The sequence below is a fragment of the Nannobrachium achirus genome (genome assembly GCF_963921795.1).
Source record: "Nannobrachium achirus genome assembly, chromosome: 22".
In the NCBI taxonomy this organism is placed as follows: Eukaryota; Metazoa; Chordata; class Actinopteri; order Myctophiformes; family Myctophidae; genus Nannobrachium; species Nannobrachium achirus.
Window position 1 is genome coordinate 36,899,175 of NC_137829.1, and position 20,895 is coordinate 36,920,069.

Genomic DNA, 20,895 nt, shown 5'->3' on the forward strand with positions numbered 1-20,895 from the left:
CTATTGGTAAAACATACATATAATATACATACTTGATACAGTCTTTTTTTTTCACTCTCTAGCAAATCTCTTTGCCAAAAAATAGCCGATCTACAAGCTCACGTTGCGACACGTTGTGAGCTTGTAGATCTGCTATTTTTGGGCAAATGTTCCGCCCCAGGATAATGGATGTCGGGGATATTTTGATTATCACGATATTATCGTAAATCGCAATTTCTTTGGTCACAATAATCGTGACATGACATTTTCATATCGTCCCTCCCATCCCTATGCTCAACCCACAGAACCTCAGATAATTAAGCAATATTACACGAGAGGGTGTGGGATAACTGTTATTTGCACGACAGTGATGCGGTCAGGAACGAGCCGCAGGCAAGTTCCGCCGAGCATCACACGTCAACTTAATTTCATTGTAATTAAGATATTCGATAGGAATTTGTAATTTTTTAAAAAGCCTGACCTGAAGGCCGCCAAGTACTCCACATCGCCCATGGGAGGGTCCAGTCCTCCGGTGAACGCCATGTTCACGTTGAAGCCCATGCCGGCTCCATTGCCCACCTAGAGCACACAAAAACATACACACACACACAAACACACGTACACACACAGAGGCAGAAATACACACACATCCATACACACACACACACACACACACGCGTGCTTTGATCAGTGACGCATGTACATGGAGTAAAGGTGGTTGCACACTGCACTGCATGTTTTCATTGCGTTTTGGAAATCCGAAATCCAGAGGCCAGGGAGAGAGAGAGGAAAGAGAGAGAGAGCAAGGCAGTCCGTGGCGACACTGCGAAAATCGGATAAAATCAACCCTGGTCCGAAAATAAATACGAAACCGGCGGCAGTGTGCAAACGTGATTGACATAACGTGAGGTAGATTTTTGGAGCTGTGTGGAACACAAGCTCCCTATACGTGGCCGTGTGTGTGGGTCTGTCTGTCTCCGTGTCTGTCTGTCTGTCTGTCTGTAGCCTGCAGTAACCTTTTCTGACCACACATGTTAAGGGAGGGGCGCTGTTGCACACACACACACACACACACACACACACACACACACACACACACACACACACACACACACACACACACACACACACACACACACAGCTCCACTTCGAACAGAGGTTCGATTTTTTTATTCATGCGCTCTGAAATTTACTCGCAGCAGTGTGCAAAGACCTTAATGCCTAAATAAATACTCCATCACGGGACATTGTCACTTGCCGACAAGAACTGATCTTCAAGGTAGAATGAATTTGGACATTCATTTGGACAAACACACACTCACACTTTAACACTTCTGCCTCTTACTTTGAAGGGATGCTTGGTGCCTTGGTGCCGCGCCATTTCCTCCGTAGGCTGCCGCTATTATTTTGAAGGGCCGGGCGGGGTTGCTTTTGCGCAGATGGATTATCGCTCAACTTTACCGATGCGGACGGGACCGGAGCGACGTGTAGTAAGTAATAATACTTTTAATGTATTTACAGTAACAGTGACGGTGAGCGTCGTCAACGGCACCATGATATTAACTCTTTAAATGACGGTGAGGACTGTCAAAGGCAGCAGAAGTGTTAATACCCTTTCCACGCCTACAGTATGTGGACCTACAGTAGACTCCTCCTACTCCTGTGTTGTAGTTTAACAACTTCCCTGCCAAACACGTTTTTGTGTACCCAGCTGTTGGCTGCCAAACAAGTTTATATACGTTTTACCATTTTTGGCCACTGGGGGGAACTGTTCACTAATATATGAGACAGCAATGTGTTCACTGCTCTCTGGAGACAGCAGAGACCGCTAGAGGACAACTGTAAGCTACTGTAACTGCTGCAGCGGAGCTTGGCCGAAGTTAATGGAACAGTTGTCACCTATCTGTGTCTGGGCCACAGTTCACATATCATGTTAACTGCCAGTTAAAAGTTTGGTTTTTCGAATGCAAATACTCCAATTCTGAATCTGCCGTATATATATATATCATATATGACGTCATAAAATGACGGATCGACTCGACTTCGACTTTACTGTAAGTCGAATCGACTTGAACAAAAAAAAAATCATAATATATATATATATATATATATATATATATATATATATATATATATATATTTTATATTTATACATTCACCTTGGTAACATACGGTATATGACATACTGTACCATCACACAAAAGACAAGAACAGACAAACAGATCCCTCTCCTCACCTCGTCAGGGGCCCCACTGCCAGGGAAGAAGTTTCCGTCGTCATAGCGATGGAGCGACAGGTAGAGGATGTTGGGATTACTGTAGAAGGCCTGTTGGGTGCCGTTACCATGGTGAACATCCTAGCAACCAGTAAAGACAGATGAGATGAGTTAGAAGTAAGCTAGAGTAGTAGGGGAAAAAATAGTTTTGTTACAAACCACCTAAACCGCTCCCATATATATTTTTTAATGTTTCTATTCTCATGTCTGTATTTGTATCTGTTTTATATTCATATGTTTATATATATTTATATATATATTTATATATGTATATGTTTATATATACCATATATGTATATATAGATATTTAATATTTATGTTAAATAGTTTTTTTTTCTCCTTTCCTTATTGCTTATAAATGTATTTTGATCTGTGAAGCGCATTGGGCTGCACTCGCTGTATGAAATGTGCTATATAAATAAAGATTGATTGATTGATTGATTGAAACCAGGGATGGGCAACTTTGATGCTGGGGCCACTATATTTTCACACACACTCCAGAGGGCCACAATGCATATACAGTAAAAAAAAATAGCAAAAATAGCAGATCTACAAGCTCAAAACGCGTCGCACTGCGACGCGTTTTGAGCTTGTAGATCTGCTATTTTTGCAATTTTATTTAATTGGTATCCTGAAAAGTTTTTTTATTTAATTTCAAATGCATGTACATGTTCTTATGTTACTTCTTAACTCATTGAGTGCCAGCCTATCACCACTAGAGGGCGCCCAGTGACCAGAGAATAATAGAGATATGCTGGTAATGCATGCCCAAGCCCTGGAGCCATGACTTGCCTGAACACTTTCCTTTGTGCATGTACAGGAAGAGGATGAAGTTAGCTTGAAGTTAGCTATTGGCTACCAAGCATTTTAGAAGCCTTATTTTCGTCAACTTAGCCATGATTAAACCTTGCACACCTCATGCATGGGAAAAAAACAGAGAAGAATGAGCTCTAAAAAATCCAATGCAATCCTGGATTGCATTGGAGTGGATTTGTGCAGTTTGTTCACAGCTTTCAAACAAAAATATCCGATTGGAAATCCGTTCAGGCATTCTTGAGATAATCGCCATTATGTTTTACATGTAATGTAAACAAAAATGGCTGCCCTGTATGTTAGATGGGGTTGTATGGGGGTGGAACATGCAAAATCGCGATTGAAATCATGTTCACCAGATTTGATGGGGTCCAAAAAAAAAAAAAAAAAAAATTCAAAAAACATTTTTTCAAATTTTTATTTTTATTTTATTTTTTTTAAAGCCGAACTTGTTCGGGATCGGCACTCTACGATACGCTAATAAAGCCGAACTAGTTCGGGATTGGCACTCAAAGAGTTAAGGCCTCTCCATACTTCGACCGAAATGTTCGATGAGTTGTGTTTTCCGACGTGCAAATTTACAAACTCTCGTTCGGTCCAATGCTTTTCAGAAGTCCCGAGGGATATAATTTTATGGTAGAAAAGGACCTTTTGACCGAAAACAAAGGTTTCGGTCGAAGTATGGAGAGGCCTTTACTTTATGAACTTAATCACAAATGCATTGGACATAAAAAAAAAATACTATTGTAGGCTACTAGTCATCAAGAAGATACTAATATACAGTCGACAGAAGTAATTAAAGCGGGTCATGTTTGCACATTTGGAATTATAACAGTTGAAATCAATAATATATCAGTATTCTGATATTAACCTGCGGGCTGCATTAAGTGAAGGTGGGGGCCGCATGTGGCCCCCGGGCCGCCAGTTGCCCTTGTATGACCTAAACCCTACAATATACTTGATAAAATTGACCAGGGTCCCCCAGAGCGCTGTACTTTTCCCCCCTCTACAGCAGATCTCTTCGCCCCCAAAAAAATAGCGCCGCGTTGAGATGCGTTGTGAGCTTGTAGATCTGACATTTCTTCCCATATTGCGACATGCCCAGAATAGGATGCTGGGGACCATGTGGCTGAATTACAATTCAGCTATTTTGGTTAAGACGGCAATCCAAAAGAGAACTGAGGCCTCCATCTAAACAGCTGGACACAATGGAATAATCACTGAAAAGCTGCCAGACAATTAGTCCACGTCTCAGCCACGAGGCCACGACGTAACGCTGACGGGGACGGACAGCGACATGCAGGGGCGTCACACCAAATTCTGGGCCCTGGGTACAAGGATTCACTGCGGGCCCCCCATGAATGTTAACTATTGAAAAATAGCAGATATACAAGCTCACAGCGCGGCACCGAGTGCCGCGCTGTGAGCTTGTATATCTGCTATTTTTGAAAAATCATGAAAATGTGTGCAAGAAACCTGTGTCAAGGACCCCCAAGATGATATGTATTTGGTCACGGACCCCGATCTTAAAATATTTAGTTCAAGGGACCCCCAGAAGCAAAATTTAAGTTAGAAATGTTCGCTTAAAAAATACATATATTCAAAGATTTTCACACATTTTCACAACTTTTCAAAAATAGCAGATCTACAAGCTCGCAGCGCGGCACTCGGTGCCGCGCTGTGAGCTTGTATATCTGCCATTTTTCAATAGATAAAGTTATTAGGGCCCCTCCACCTTGGGCCCCAGTAACGCAGTCCCACTTTCCTACCCCTTGTGACGCCCCTGGCGACATGCAATAAAGAAATAAAATAAAAGAATTGCGGCTCTTTAGCAAAACAATACCTATTCATTTCTAAGCTGGCCCCGACAACAAGACAGCCATTAAAAAAAAGTGACCTCAACCCACCACTACATCCTAGGAATGTTTTAATGCAATGGCTCCCAGAAATGTCCCTTTTGGCTGGAGGGTTTGGCGTCATGACATGACATGTCCCTGCACTGTGGCACGACAGCAAGCCACAGCCCCCCCCACCCCCCCATGACAGACAGAGAGGAAATGAAAAAGTCTCTTCAAAGAGCTCTGGGGATGGGCATGAGCATGCCACCGTAGGGCAACGCTCACGGACACGGCGGGACATGGGCGAGGTTTCGTCACGCTGTCGAAATGGGTTATTTCGTCTCTCTTAACCGTTTGTTTGGAGCTCCTTCTAAAAGGAAGGGACGGGAGTGTCTGACCCAAATAGCTGATATTTCAAGAGGTGGTGGAAAAAGTACTCGTAACTATGTTTACATAAGTAAAAGTATCAATACTACAGTACATATAGAAATACTCTGTTAGGCTGCACCCACACCAAAGTACCTATGAGAGTGGAATCTGCGTTCCGCCAATGCATTTCAATGGGAAGGGAGCGTTTTCATGTCAGTGGAGGATATCTGTGCGCTGCGCCGACCTTGCGTTTATGCTGGAGCTCCGGTTTTTCCCCTCTGTCCAATCGGGTGAGTCGGAGGTATGGAATGGGGAGGGTTTTGGAAGTGACTGACAGGCGCGTCGCTGTCTTTGGGACAGAATGCACTCTCTGCGTTTGTAGTCAGCCGCGCACCAAAAGAGTTTATCCACTGGCAACCACTTTGGTGTGTGTGCAGCGTGATTATGGATCCCACTGGGAAAAATGGATAACCACGCCCCGGACTCATTTTTGAAGCTTGTGATTGGCTGAACCGGACGTAGGGAGCGCTCCGTTGTAGTCTCTTGGACCGCGCGAGGTGCACCAAACCCCAATTATCATTGCGTTTATCGTGCGCTTGCCCAGGCCTTACGGCCTGGGCATAAATAGAACGATTGCATTCACCACGGCTTCGTAACTCGCGCGGCGCTCCGCCTTGCAGTGTCGTGGACAATAACTGTGAAAACGAGCGCTCTATGCCGTTTCCATCCATCTTTCCCAGTGGGATCCATAATCACGCGTGTGTGCACCCTTACAAATAAAAGTCCGGAATTCAAAATGTACTTAAGTAAAAGTATGAAAGTACCAAATACCAAATGTAAAAGTAAAACATTTTGAAAATAGCAGCTCTGAAGCTTGTAGATCTGCAATTCTCAAATAGCCAAGGTATAAAATGGGGCTAAAGTGGTTCATGTAAGTTTTATAATATTATAATTTATATCCGCAACGTAACTAGTAACTAAAGTTTTCAAATGATCGTAGTGGAGTAAAGGTACAATATTTGGATCCGAGATGTAGTGGAATAGAAGTAAAAGTATTGGAAATACTCCAGTAAAGAAATTGTACTTAAGTACAGTGCTTAGTAAATGCACTTAAGTTACTTAACACCACTGGTTTCAAGCCACTGTCTTGTTGACAAATGTCTGGTGGTGGCTGTCGTGCACAGGCCCGACAACGCTGTCATTGTTTGGGAGCGTATTGCGGACTCGGTGGTCACCAGGCGCATACTCCAGGATTTGGAGAACCGTTTATCGTTGCTGTCGGGTGGAAAGCTTGCATCTCTAAGTTTCACATTTTTTGTTTTTTCGTAAAGTAAATCCCTGCTTCAGCATACAAGACTGCCGCACAGAACTATTTTAAATCATTTTTAAATCTTTATATTACAAAAGAGTAAGTGATCTACTTCCGGGTCATGTATCGCTAACTTAAATACCAAACCACTTGGCCAAGATGTACTACATTATGTACTAAATATAGCTTAAAAATTCAAACACCCATGTCACCTTTGCAAGATGTCGTTTCCAAACCTCTGTATACAGTTGTATTCGTTATTACCCTCATATTTTGCCTCTGTATAAAGTAGTCCGCCGGTCAAATATGTCCGACCGGAAACGTGCGCTGCGGCACAATAGTTCCGCCACAATAGTTCCCCCCCCAATTTTTTTTTTTTTCCTTTTTTTTTTTGTTTTTTTACTTTTTTTTTTTTTACTTTTTTAACTAGATGTGAGCGGCCCTCTAGTGATATTTACAAAATGGACGGTTTTGAACATACAAGCTTTCCACCCGACAACGACGTTGTGTTGCAGGTCCTCCCCGAACCCCCTAATGGTATTATTCCCCAGTGGTGTAAAGTAACTAAGTACTTTTACTCAAGTACAGTTTTGAGGTATTTGTGCTTTACTTGAGTATTTCCAAATTCCAATACTTTTACTTCTATGCCACTGCATCTGGGATCCAAATATTGTACTTTTACTCCACTACATGTATTTGAAAACTATAGTTAGTAGTTACTTTGCTGATATAAATTATAATATGTTAAAACATACATAAACCACTTCAGCCCTATTTTAAACCTTGGCTATTTGAAAATAGCCGATCTACACGCTCACGACACGTTGTGAGCTTGTAGATCGGCTATTTTCAAACATTTTGTACTTTTACTTTTAGCTGTATATATGTATGTATATAAATATATATTTATATAGTAAGGGTGCAACGGTTTACAAAATTCACGGTTCGGTTCGGTTCGACATTTTGGTGTCATGGTTCGATATACGTTTTCAATACAAAAAATAAACAGAAATGTCCTTGATTTATAAATGTATTTTTATAACTACGTATTTGCATCAAGTATATTCCCTGGTCACCACCTCGTTGATGGCAGGGCGACCCTTCTTTTTCATCAAAAGATATGCATTTTGATGCCAATGCTTTTGTAGTTTTACTCAAGGTACATTTTCTATTCTTTACTACAGGGGTATTCAACTAAATTGTCCAGGGGGCCACATTGACAGAAACCCAAGGGGCCGGGGGCCGCACTAACGCCCCCCCCCCCCCCCCCCCCCCCCAACGGCACAACCACATTTTCACTACATTTTCACAAACAACCACATTTTCATCTAACTACATTGCAAAGCAGAATATTTTTTCCAGTAGAATACTTTTCATGTTAATGTGCTTAATTTCTGTTCAACAAGTTGACAACTGTAAACATGCTTTGGTAAAACCTAGTGCTAACTACATCACACTAGTGATGGCCAACCTGGCATTGGTGTCGACCTTATTGACAGTGCACACACAATTGCCTTCTTTGATGCTTTAACGATGCTCAACGAGGATCAGGTGGGTCGCACACACACACACTCCACTCTGCTGCAGTGCTCTGACTGGAGTCACTTGATGGAATATGATTAGGGATTAGCCTACTGTGATTATGCTAAATGAAGCTCACGTTTCATATCGCACAAACCATATCTATAACGTTCATTAGCCTCCACAAAAAAACGATTTTGGATTTTTTTTTTTTTTTTAAATTGCTCCAGAGGCCACAAGGAAGGTCCCCGCAGGCCGCATTTGGCCCGCGGGCCGCCAGTTGAATACCCATGCTTTACTACTTTTAACAGAGTACTTCTACAAATGAGGTATTGATACTTTTATTTAAGTAAAAAAAAATGTGAGTCCTTTTTCCGCCACTGTTATTCCCACCCTCTCACCGAAACTCATCATAAAACAAAATATGCAACTGGGGAGGAAAGCAATGACGTGATAATGCTATAATGCCTATTATTAGTGCATGTACAACACAGAACACAGGCAACACGAGAACCACAAGACATGCAGCTACAGTGCATTTATGTCCCCGCCATTGTGATTTGACTTATTAGTGTGGTTGCCTCAGGCAACCCGCAGTAGGGCAATCGCACATATTATTCTTTATTATACCCGCAACGGTTTGCTGTGCTACTCTTCCCACAGTTTAGCTGACATTTTGTTATTTCGTTTTAACCCATTTAGGCCTAGAATTATTGAATGTTTTAACCAGTGAAAAATAGCAGATATACAAGCTCACAGCGCGGCACCGAGTGCCGCGCTGCGAGCTTGTAGATCTGCTATTTTTGAAAAAGTCGTGAAAATGTGTGCGAATCTTCGAATATATGTATTTTCAAAGCGAACGTTTGCAACTAAAATTTTGCTTCTGGGGGGTCCCTGGAACTAGATATTTTGAAATGGGAGTCCGTGGCCAAATAAATATCATTTTGGGGGTCCTTCACATGAAAAAGTTTGAGAACCACTGACATAGTAGTCTCTCAAGAACAGACTAACTGAGCTCCAGTTAAGTGAAAAGGACCTTTTCTTTGACGATGGCTAGCCAGATTGCTGACATAGTTTTTCCAAAAATCTTAGAAGGATTCAAAAGACACTTATAGAATCGGGTCAAAATTCTAATTTTCACGTTTTTTCAAAAATAGCAGATCTACAAGCTCGCAGCGCGGCACTCGGTGCCACGCTGTGAGCTTGTATATCTGCTATTTTTCAATAGTTAAAGCATAAAATATTGCGTCATAATGTGTTCAGGTCTAAATGGGTTAAAATGTTTATTTCCCATTTGTGTATGTTCCCCGGAAACCATGAGTTATTACACTCAACTTCATCTTTTGTCCTATAAGTATACAGTATAGAATAAAAATGTCCCAAGTAAGATTTTCCACCAATCTGAGAGTTTTTTTTTCCAATACTTTTTGGGGGAATTTCCTCACAATAATGTGGTACACGTGATCTCTGCAGGCACTTCTGGCCGCATGCACTGTACTGTACATGAGTAGTTCTGAACCTTTTCAGGCCGCGACCCCCAAAATAATCATATTTTAACTGGGGACCCCCCACCCTGACGAGCACTAAGAGTTGAGGCATTACATTTTGTATAGCGGTTCTTTGTGAGCATGTAGATCGGCTATTTTCACAATTTCTGCCTCTAATATTTGGCCAATGTTTCATTTGTCATTTTAGAGGTATTAAAAAGTCCTTAAATTGTCACTTTAGAAATGTGCAGATACCCTCTATACACTTAAACTTTATGTTGGTTTGTTTACTGTTGAGTGAGAAAACAATGTTGCACATTAAGTTAATCATCTGGCGACCCCCCCAAAATAATTTGGGGACCCCACTGGGGGTCCCGACCCACAGGTTGAGAACCACTGCTGTACAGTATGTATGTTGTAGAAACACTATTTTCCCTGCGGATTCCGTGTGTCATGGTGGTTGCAAGCCATGACTTGCGTTGATGCAAACCACACTTTTATTTTTATTCCTGTGCTGTGTCACATACTGGCACACTGCTGAAAGAACCTTCAGTTTCATTGATACCGTGACTGGATTGGTAATCCTATTCCCACAGAAATAGGCAGGGATGCTCTGAGTGTATAAACCCACTGAGATATGGAACACTTCTGTGTCGCGTTAGACCGAGGGTCTTCAACGGAGGGTCCGGGGCCTCTAGGGGGTCCTCAGAGTTACTACAGGGGGTCCTCCAAATCTTTGAGTGATAGAAACTTTTTTCTCCTTTTTTATATTAACCACTTGAACCCTAGCGTCCATATTCTGAGAACTTTAGCCAAAAATAGCAGATCTGTAAATTCTATAAATGTCGATTCTACTGCTCAAAGAAACGAAGGGAACAAAATGTTCCCTTAATTCTTTGAGATTTCTTTGAGCAGTACTACAGTATACTATACTCAAATAAATTCAAATAATTTAAGGGACCATTTTGTTCCCTTCATTTCTTTGAGCAGTATATAAATGTCTTCTAAATCCTTCAAAGGTTTTTGAAAAACAGTGGTGCTCATGATAGCAACATGAGCTATTCAAAAATAGCTGTTTTTGAATTTAAATAAATGCTGTTTTTGAATAGCTAACGCATAAAATAAAGTGACACAACGCCAGGTCTTAACTCTTTCATAGCCTGGTGCCCTGGTCAGAATGGCTTGTCTGTGGACTAGCCTGGTCCAGAATGGCTTGTCTGTGGACTAGCCGGAAATTTCTAATATTGTATTATGATCTGATATTATGTTTATAAACATCAGCCCGCCCCCCCTCCTTCTTGGACGCCGTTTTTTCCTTCTTTTTTTCGATCCCACAGTCATAAACTCACCATAAATATCTGGATCTGCATTGGCATATAGTGGGGATTTTGGCCGAGTCGTCTTTCCACCCGTGCGTTTCACGTGCACGATCCGTGCACATCTATGTGGGCGCATGTGATCATCTCCGTGTGTACAATCCATGGCCAAACTTTCATTAGCCTAGCCGCTAGGACAACGGCTATGCTAACGCTAACGTCTATACAGTAAGTCTATGGGAAAAGGCTAATCTGCCCCGGAAGCGATCAAAAGCACTTCCGGTTCATGCATAGAGAAGAATCATGCTATTGGTTAGACCGGTGGTGAGACAGAGAAGGGCTACCGATAGTTTTTTTTTTTTTTTCGATCGTTATCATTTATTTCACCTATTGTGAAAAAGTGTGCAAAAATGAGATCTGGCTGAGAACACCTTAGCTATAATTGTGTAAAAGTGAGATCAGGCTGAGAAAGTGTTAATGGGTTAAATGTGTGTACACCTTATAGGACAACAACATCAAATGTATTTACATTAGAATTAAAAAGGCATTTGAGCCAAGTGAGCAGGCAGGCTTGCTGTGTTCTGTAATGAACTGTTTCTCAACCTGTGGTTCGGGACCCCCAGAGGGGTCCCCAAATTATTTTTCGGGTGTCCCCAGATGATTAACTTAATGTGCAACATTTCTCACTCAACATTAAACAAACCAACATGAAATTTAAGTGTATATGTTAGTCAGTTTGGGTAACACAGTGAGATTGGGGTAAGAACGCTCGTTTTGTCGTTCACCACACACCCCTACCACCACCTGGATCAATTCACCGTTTGTCAGCCTTCTGATTGGTCCCTGAGACTCCCTGACTGGCCAACCAGAAAAACCATTCACTTTTTGCTATCGGGGGTGGAGTTTGTGCAGTGGAGAATGTTGCTTCAGGCTTTCAAAAACTGTCCGCTCTGCGCGACACAGCATTCGTCCAGTACGGCCGCGGGCGGTGATAGCGATCTCGCTCATCATAATGAATAAGCTTCAACAAACTAGTTCACATGGACCTTATCAATGGTCTAAGAGTTACGATTGGGTACATATATTTTAAATGGGCAGAATTACGAAAAGCCAGCCTATTATGTGAGGAGAACTATAATCTGGCTCTCCTCTTCCTACCCAAGATGCAATGCGCTTTCTCTTTCTATTCTCTCTCTGATCCAGAGGATTAAACTAATTAAAACATATATTTTCGGGGGGAAACTACTGTTTTGCTATGTAATTACCGTACCTTTTTCTTCCCTTTTTTTGGTACTTTATATAGCTGTAATGAGGCTATGAAAAAATAAAAAAATCCCATCCACTTCCACTATAAAAGAATCTGCAATGGATGATTCTGTCCCACTGGGATTAAACAAATTAAAACATGTATTTTCGGGGAAACCCCCTGTTTTGCAATGTAACTACTGTACCTTTGTCTTCCCTTTTTATTAATATCACCTAGATGTTTTTCCTTTGGTACTTTATATAGCTGTAATGAGGCTATGAAAAAATAAAACAATCCCATTCACTGCCACTATAAAAACAATCTGCCCAGGGTCAAATGTCCCACCATAGTAACAGGGCAGAATGGGGCGGGATTTGCTAAAGCCTGAATTCACCTTGATAGTCTCTTATCAGCGCACCTGTGTAATTCTGCGTATTCACCATGAGATGGCGACAACAGCCATTCACTTGTGTAGTCGCTGACGTCACTCGTTTGCGACACCTCTTTCATTGTTTATCTACTAGCCTAGCTTAGCTGTGTTTAGCCATTAGCTTACTATGCCTAACTCTAACCCTAACCCTAACCCTAACCTTAACCTCTGTAAAACTATGCCTAACCCTAACCCTAACCCTAACCTCCGTGGGTGAGGCGCTATCATTCCTGCCGACGCTACGTTGTCGTTGTCTTGTTGTGGATCAAAGCGACCGCTTGTTCCGCCCCACGCCGCACGACGAGCGCTCATGTTCTCAATTACACTGAAACTCAAAAAAACTGTGACATATATAAGGTATCTGCACATTTCCAAAGTGACAAGTTAAGGATTTTTGAATACCTCTAAAACGACAAATTAAACACAGGACAAATTGTCAAATATTAGAGGCAGAAATTGTAAAAATAGACGATCTACATGTAGATCTGTTATTTTCACAATAGAACCGTGTTATCTTAGTGCTCGTCGGGGTGGAGGTGGAGGGGTCCCCAGTTAAAATATGATTATTTCGGGGGTCACGGCTTGAAATGCTGTGATGGACTCACCCAGTCCACGATGAGGATCTTGCTGACGCTGAGCCTCTGCTGCAGGAGCTTGGCGGCGATGGCCACCGAGTTGAAGTAACAGAAACCCCTGGAGGTGCAAAAGACAGATGTATGGAACACCAGGCCGGTCGGACATACAGAGGAGGTAGGGGGTCCTCAGAGTTACTACAGGGGGATTAACCACTTGAACCCCTTGTGTCAATATTCTGAGAATATAAAATAGCAGATCTACAAGCTCACTACGCCTCGCAGTTGTGAGCTTGTAGAGGTACAGAGTGAAAGGTCTTGACGGTTCAAGTGGTTAAATATCTAAAAACACAAATTGACATGAATCCAAAATACACTGATGATTGTGCTGTCAAAACATGAAACTATATGGAATCTATGAACAGGTTGTGGGGGTCCCTGCTTCATCACTCTCTCTCAACTAAGGGGTCCTTGGCCTGAAAACGTTGAACACCTCTAACATAGAGGGTTTTGAGAGAGAAAGAGGGAAGTCAGAGAAATACAGTATCCTCCTGGTGTGTTGCTCCGGTAAACCTTTCTCCCCAACAACCGCCGTTAAATGTATTCTCGGTCAATATAGGCTTCGTAAAACGATTTGACTACTTACATAGGCGTGCTCTCCTCCGCGTGGTGTCCGGGGGGCCGCACCACGGCGAAACCGTTCTGTCGATGAAAACAACAATCCTTTAGACTACAGGGTTAAGTAAATATAGCACAGCATAAAACACGCACGCGCGCACACACGACCCATGTCGACCCTGACCATGTTCTCAAATCCCCTTGCAGCTCACACCTAATTGATTTCCCAATGAATGGATTAACCCATTTAGGCCTAGAATTATTGAATGCTTTAACCAGTGAAAAATAGCAGATATACAAGCTCACAGCACGGCACCGAGTGCCGCGCTGCGAGCTTGTAGATCTGCTATTTTTGAAAAAAGTTGTGAAAATGTGTGCAAATCTTTGAATATATGTATTTTCAAAGCGAACGTTTGTAACTCAAATTTTGCTTCTGGGGGGTCCCTGGAACGAAATATTTTGAGATGGGGGTCCATGGCCAAATACATATCAGTTTGGGGGTCCTTCACATGAAAAGGTTTGAGCACCACTGACATAGTAGTCTCTCAAGAACAGACCAACTGAGCTCCATGTAAGTGAAAAGGACCTTTTCTTTGACGATGGCTAGCCAAATTGCTGACATAGAAACATGGGTTTTTCAAAAAAATCTTAGAAGGATTCAAAAGACACTTATTGAATCGGGTCAAAATTCTAATTTACATGATTTTTCAAAAATAGCAGATCTACAAGCTCGCAGCGCGGCACCCGGTGCCGCGCTGTGAGCTTGTATATCTGCTATTTTTCAATAGTTAAAGCATAAAATAATAATACACTATAATGTGTACCCGTTCTGAATGGATTATAGTTCAGATGAAGGTAAGATAGCAACTTCTCCTTCACACAGTCACTGGTACATTCATACAGTATGTGTACTGTACTGGAACTGCCCCGAAACCCCATGTCCTTGGATGTAGGATTAATCTTCCCCACTGTCTTATGAATGATATGACGATAGGAATAATCTATATTTAACCATATCTATTCAGTGTACAGTATAGCATGTCAAAATCAAAATTAACAAATATACAAACTTTATAAGAAATGATGGCAAAAATATCCCATCTATTAAGCTCAAATGTGTTGTGGTGAGCTTATAGATGATTATTGTTTTGTACATCTTCCATTGGCACCGGCTGTAATAAAGTTGGATTGATCGATTGATTGATTGATTGACCGCCATGTGTCAAAGTAGCTATTGGTGCTTAAGTGGTTTAGTGCGGGGCCTTAAGGGGAGACAATGCTCATTTCGTGCAAATCAGTCTAAAAGCGACAAAAAAAAAACTTTCCTTGGGCTAGAAATTGCCCCCAAAAACACCAACAAAACTGTGAAAAGTGATGACTCATCACTAAACCATCGTTTTGTGGGTCCTTTTCTAGCCCAAGGAAAGTTTTGTGTGCGACCCCGAAGGTCGTCGGCTCGGGCGCCCTAGCTAAATCATTAGAGCAAGCCCTGGGCGTGCAAAATGTGCCGCTTTTAGACTGATTTGCACGAAATTAGCATTGTCTCCCCTTAAGGCCCCGCACTAGTTAACTTAATACTAATGATAGTAAAAGTACTACTTAATGTATTTGAACAACTGACAACTTCCCAAGAATGTCCTCACTTCTAAGCTCCAGAATGCAAATTAATAGACACGCACACACGCACACACGCACAGGCTGCTGTGAAGGGTCAGTTGGGGGCTGCTGTGTTAATGTGGGGACCGGTGGGACTGCGGCCCACTGCTTCCAGGGGTCTCGGCGCTGTGCGGGGACGTCAGATAGATGTACGGGTCGATGCAGAGCGAGGCAGGCCCCGGATAATGATGTTGAGGCAGCTGCTGTGGATTAGCAGCTGGTCAGGGGGATCGTTCTAGAAACAACCGCCCCAGCTGGCCATGAGGATACCCTGTCAAAGAAGCCTGCAGTGCACTGTGTGTCGAGGTGTAATCGGGGGGAGAGAGAGAGAGAGAGAGAGAGAGAGAGAGAGAGAGAGAGGAGAGAGAGAGACAGAGAAGGGAATGACGAGCACGAATGAGAGTGCGATGCAAACGCGTTTTGAAGATTTATTACATTCTTTGGGGCTATGGAGGATCTCTGGAGGGCAGGGCAGTGAGAGAGAGAGAGTATGTGTGTGTGTGTGTGTGTGTGTGTGTGTGTGTGTGTGTGTGTGTGTGTGTGTGTGTGTGTGTGTGTGTGTGTGCGTGCGACTGTGCGCGCGCGCGCATAAATGTGTTAAGATCAGGTTAAGTTGAGGCTAAGTAACTTCCTGTGAACTTCAACCCTAATTGGAGGAAGTAGCCATTTTTCCTGGAATAAAAATTGCCGGTTTCATCTAATTTCAGTCACTTAAATAAATAACAAACTAGTAAAAAACGCACTTTGGTGGATACATACAGTAACCTCGCATACATATTTTGTGGTAATTAAATCACACGCGAATGTACAGGAAGTAATGAAAGCTATAGCGTTCCCTTGCCAAAGCGCCATGTGGGTGTTAGTTAGCATGGCAGGGCTGTGTACGATGTCTGTGAGGAATGTCATTAAAACCAATTTAGGCCTAGAATTATTGAATGATTTAACCAGTGAAAAATATCAGATATACAAGCTCACAGCGCGAGCTTGTAGATCTGCTATTTTTGAAAAAGTCGTGAAAATGTGTGCAAATCTTTGAATATTATGTATTTTTAAAGCGAACGTTTGTAACTCAAATGTTGCTTCTGGGTGGTCCCTAGAACTAAATATTTTGAGATGGGGGTCCGTGGCCAAATACATATCAGTTTGGGGGTCCTTCAAATGAAAAAGTTTGAGAACCACTGACACAGTAGTCTCTCAAGAACAGACTAACTGAGCTCCAGTTGAAAGTGAAAAGGACCTTTTCTTTGACGATGGCTGGCCAGGTTTCTGACATAGAAACTTAGGTTTTTCCAAAAAACCTTAGAAGGATTCAAAAGACACTTATAGAATCGGGTCAAAATTCAAATTTTCACATTTTTTCAAAAATAGCAGATCTACAAGCTCGCAGCGCGGCACTCGTTGCCGCGCTGTGAGCTTATATATCTGCAATTTTCCAATAGTTAAAGCATAAAATAATGATACGCAATAATGTGTACCCGTTCTGAATGGGTTAAACGCGGCGGCGCGGCGGAGCGGCTAGGCTAACGCCGCGGCATGCCTGCCTGCTGCGCTGCAGGTGGCTGTGGTGTATGGCTAATAAAGGAGGCCTGTTAGCAGTGATTGTTGCAATAGCTGGTGCCCGCGCACCCAGCCGCCCCGCTGGGTTCAAACACTGAGCGGGCGCTGCCAGGCGCAGCCACAGACACAGGAAGGCTGGCTGGCGGGCGGGCGAGACGGCGGTAGGGTGGTGGGGGGGGGGGGGGGGGGGGGGGCGTCTGTCTGAGAGGTGCTAATAAGAGCCTTGGGGAAGGAGGCACATTCCTGCCTCTCCGAGAGCTGCGAGCTCAGGAGTGGTTTAGGTATGACGAGATTCTCGCAAGTCTCTCTCTCTCTTGGATAGTGTGTTTTGGTAGGTGAGCGCACGCACGCACGCACACACGCATGCATGCACGCACATACGCACACACACACCAGAGGATGACATTTTTTCAGGATTCCCATGGGATGGGAGTCAACTTTTTATTAATCCCGGGATTGGGACAGGACGGGAATGAAATGCATTTGATGTATTAATGTTGATGTATTGATGTTTTACCTTTCTTAATGTATTGATGTATTACCTTTCTTAATGCATTGACCTATTATTATTGTAAATCGCTCAGGATTAAGAGTGTCTGCTAAATGCTGCCTAATTTGTAAATTGTAAATTGAAAAGTCAACGGGAGCGGGAATCATGACAAGCTAGGGCGCCCGAGCCGACGACCTTCGGGGTCGACGACCTTCGGGGTCGCCACAGCGACCACAGCCAAATCAAGTTGGGCTCCCATCGACTTTCTATATAGGAGGAAAATACCCAGAAAGAAATCTGCTTTAAGTAGGATGTGAGGGGTCTAACTCCTGTATCATCTTCTAACACACACACACACACACACACACACACACACACACACACACACACACACACACACACACACACACACACACACACACACACACACACACACACACACACACACACACACACACACACACACACACACACACACACACACACACACACGCCAAAAATAGGGAAGGCAGATAGTAGAAGTAACTTCACTAACCTTGAGTTCTCCAGACGCTACCTTGAAGACCAGCTCCACCACTGAACCCACAGCCAGACGGGCCGCGCTGGACGAGTGCACCTCGTTCCAGATGGTGTCGCTGTCCACCTGCACCGGTACACATGCATAGAACCACGCTTAAAACACTGACTGTAAAACATCAGTACACATGCACAGAGCCATGCTTAAATACTTGTAGATCTGCTATTTTTGAAAAATCGTGAACATTTGTGCAAGTCTTTGAATATTTTTGACCCGATTCTATAAGTGTCTTCTATTTGGCCACGGACCCCCATCTCAAAATATTTAGTTCCAGGGACCCCCCAGAAGCAAAATTTGAGTTACTAATGTTCGCTTAAAGAATACATGTATATTCAATGATTTGCACACATTTTCACAACTTTTCAAAAATAGCAGATCTACAAGCTCGCAGAGCTTGTATATCTGCTATTTTTCAATAGCTAAAAGTATACAATAATGAAGGCCCCTCCACCTTGAGCCCTAGTAACTCAGTCCCACTTTTCCCCCCCTTGTGACACCCCTGTCAACATGCGTGTTGTTGGAGGTTTTGGAACATGGCGTTGTTTGACATTTATACGTGTGTTTGCACTAGTTATTGATCATTAAGGGGCCATTTGTCTGTCACACACACACTCACACACTCACACTCCATACTGAATCCTGATATTTGAAAGCAGTTTCAAAAGGATACATGACCAGAATCAACTAACTTGTTTAATTTATCAGAATGTTAACAAAGCACATTCACGCACCACACACGGTGACACACCATGCTTTTGCACTGGAAAATCAGAGTGCAAAAATGGATGCTTATAACAGGTGTTTTTAACTCATTAACTCCAAAGTTATTCCCGTTGTCTGATGCCGTTTCCCCGGGTTTTTGGCCGTTTTTGCATAAAGAAGAATTTGAAAAAATATTTTTGGACATCCTTCTAGGCATGATCGTGATCGCGAAATTCCATATTTGACCCCCGTACGAAACCCATCTTTCAAACATGGCAGCCATGTTTGTTTATATTTGAAGAAAACATAATGGCTGCTATCTCATGAATGCCTGAACGGATTTCCAAGCAGATGTTTTTATTTGAAAGCTGTGAACGGCGTGCACACACGTGGTGCGTGATCTAGGCATGGGTGTGCATGATCCGTGCACTATGGATTACATGGCAGTCTATGGAGACTGGGGGCAGTTCAGCCAGAAAATGACAATTTTTAAAGGGCAGCGTATGTGCTAATAACTTTGGAAACTTTGGAATGTCCAAAATAGGGATCCCAGGTTTAAAATGCTTAAATTGACTGTACATTTCGTTTTTTTTTTTTTTCGTTTTTTTTTGGTGTCACAGTGCACCTTTGGAGCCCCATAAAACGCCTGTAGCATGCTAGGAGTGCAGAGAAGGCGCAGGTTTGTGGGTGGCTGGGATACAAATCAGAGAGCTCTGGAGACATGCACGCTGTAAGGCTACAAGCTCACGTGCAACAGCCTGGGTCAAGTAGTATTTGCAAATCAGTCATAGTGTTTGTTTTACAAACCTACCCGGGAAACCAAGTCGATATAAGAAAGATAATAAATTGTGGGACGTAAACATGAAGAGACTCGAGTAACAGGGAACGGTGTGTGTGTGTGTGTGTGTGTGTGTGTGTGTGTGTGTGTGTGTGTGTGTGTGTGCGTGCGTGCGTGCGTGCGTGTTCTCAGACAGAGGCCAGCGATTCAGCAGTCAGGCTTGATTAATGCTGAAGCACGTCTGGCCCTGCACCCCAATCACCACGGTACGCACGCACGCACGTGCGCGCGCACACACGCACGCACGCACGCACGCACGCACGCACGCACGCACACACAATTCTATGCACAGATATAGATTATTTACCCTGTGTGAGTGATTGTAATGACAGCCATGCACAGTGCAGTGTAAACCCTTCAAATGGTCATGGCAATACACCGTTTCAGGGGTCTGCAACAGGGGGTCCGGGACCCCCTAGGGGGTCCTCCAAATCTTGGGATAGAAACTTGTCTTTTTTATATTAACCACTTGAACCCTATAGCCTCCATATTTCGGAGAACTTTCGCCAAAAATAGCAGATCTACAAGCTCGGCTATTTTTGGCAAAGTGCTTTGGAGGGGGTAAAAGAGCAGACTAAGTACAGTGAAAAGTTGAGTTTTTTTTTAAGGATTGACGGTTCAAGTTGTTGAATATCTGAAAACCCACATTAACATGAATCCAAAATACACTGATGATCGTGCTGTCAAACAATGAAACTATGGAATCTATGAACAGGTTGTGGGGGGTCCCTGCTTCATCTCTCTCTCAACTAAGGGGTCCTTGGCCTGAAAACGTTGAAGACCCCTCCACTATTTGCAATTGGGAGACATGACGGACAGGAAAAGATAGGGTAGAGAGGAAGGGTGTGTGCTGCGTGCACACACACACACACACACACACACACACGCACACACACACACACACACACACACACACACACACACACACACACAATGTGGAACCCACTCCTGCTGGGGCCCACACAGGGGTTTCTAGCATAAAGCCCATACTTCCCTACAATTCACCGTTTGTCAGCCTTCTGATTGGTCCCTGAGACTCCCTGACTGGCCAACCAGAAAAAAACATTCACTTTTCGCTACCGGGGGTGGAGTTATGCAGTGGGAGAAAGTCGCTTCAGTCTTTCACCGCGGTGCCGTGATGCGGAGCACGGCTGGGGCGCAGTACGGCGCTGCACAGTCATAGCGATTTCGATAATTATAATGAATAAGCTTCAACAAACTAGTTCACATGAACGACAATGATGTAACTAAGATATTCGAATGGTACATATATTTTAAATGGGCAGAATTACAATTAAAATA

General features: G+C 43.1%; 1 protein-coding gene and 1 long non-coding RNA gene across 2 annotated transcripts in view; both read right to left on the reverse strand.

Moving 5' to 3' along the window:
• LOC308308325 overlaps positions 1–20,895 on the reverse strand; it is an 839,845-nt gene that overhangs the window by 107,327 nt on the left and 711,623 nt on the right. The window lies entirely within an intron of this gene.
• hdac4 (histone deacetylase 4) overlaps positions 1–20,895 on the reverse strand; it is a gene marked incomplete at its 3' end in the record, with an annotated part of 312,733 nt that overhangs the window by 62,068 nt on the left and 229,770 nt on the right. The window contains exons 19-23 of the mRNA XM_080753473.1: positions 18,012–18,119; positions 13,802–13,857; positions 13,189–13,276; positions 2,216–2,335; positions 461–558 (exon numbers count right to left, since the gene is read on the reverse strand). Coding sequence (XP_080609599.1) covers positions 461–558; positions 2,216–2,335; positions 13,189–13,276; positions 13,802–13,857; positions 18,012–18,119 — 470 coding nt within the window. The remainder of the gene's footprint in view (positions 1–460; positions 559–2,215; positions 2,336–13,188; positions 13,277–13,801; positions 13,858–18,011; positions 18,120–20,895) is intronic.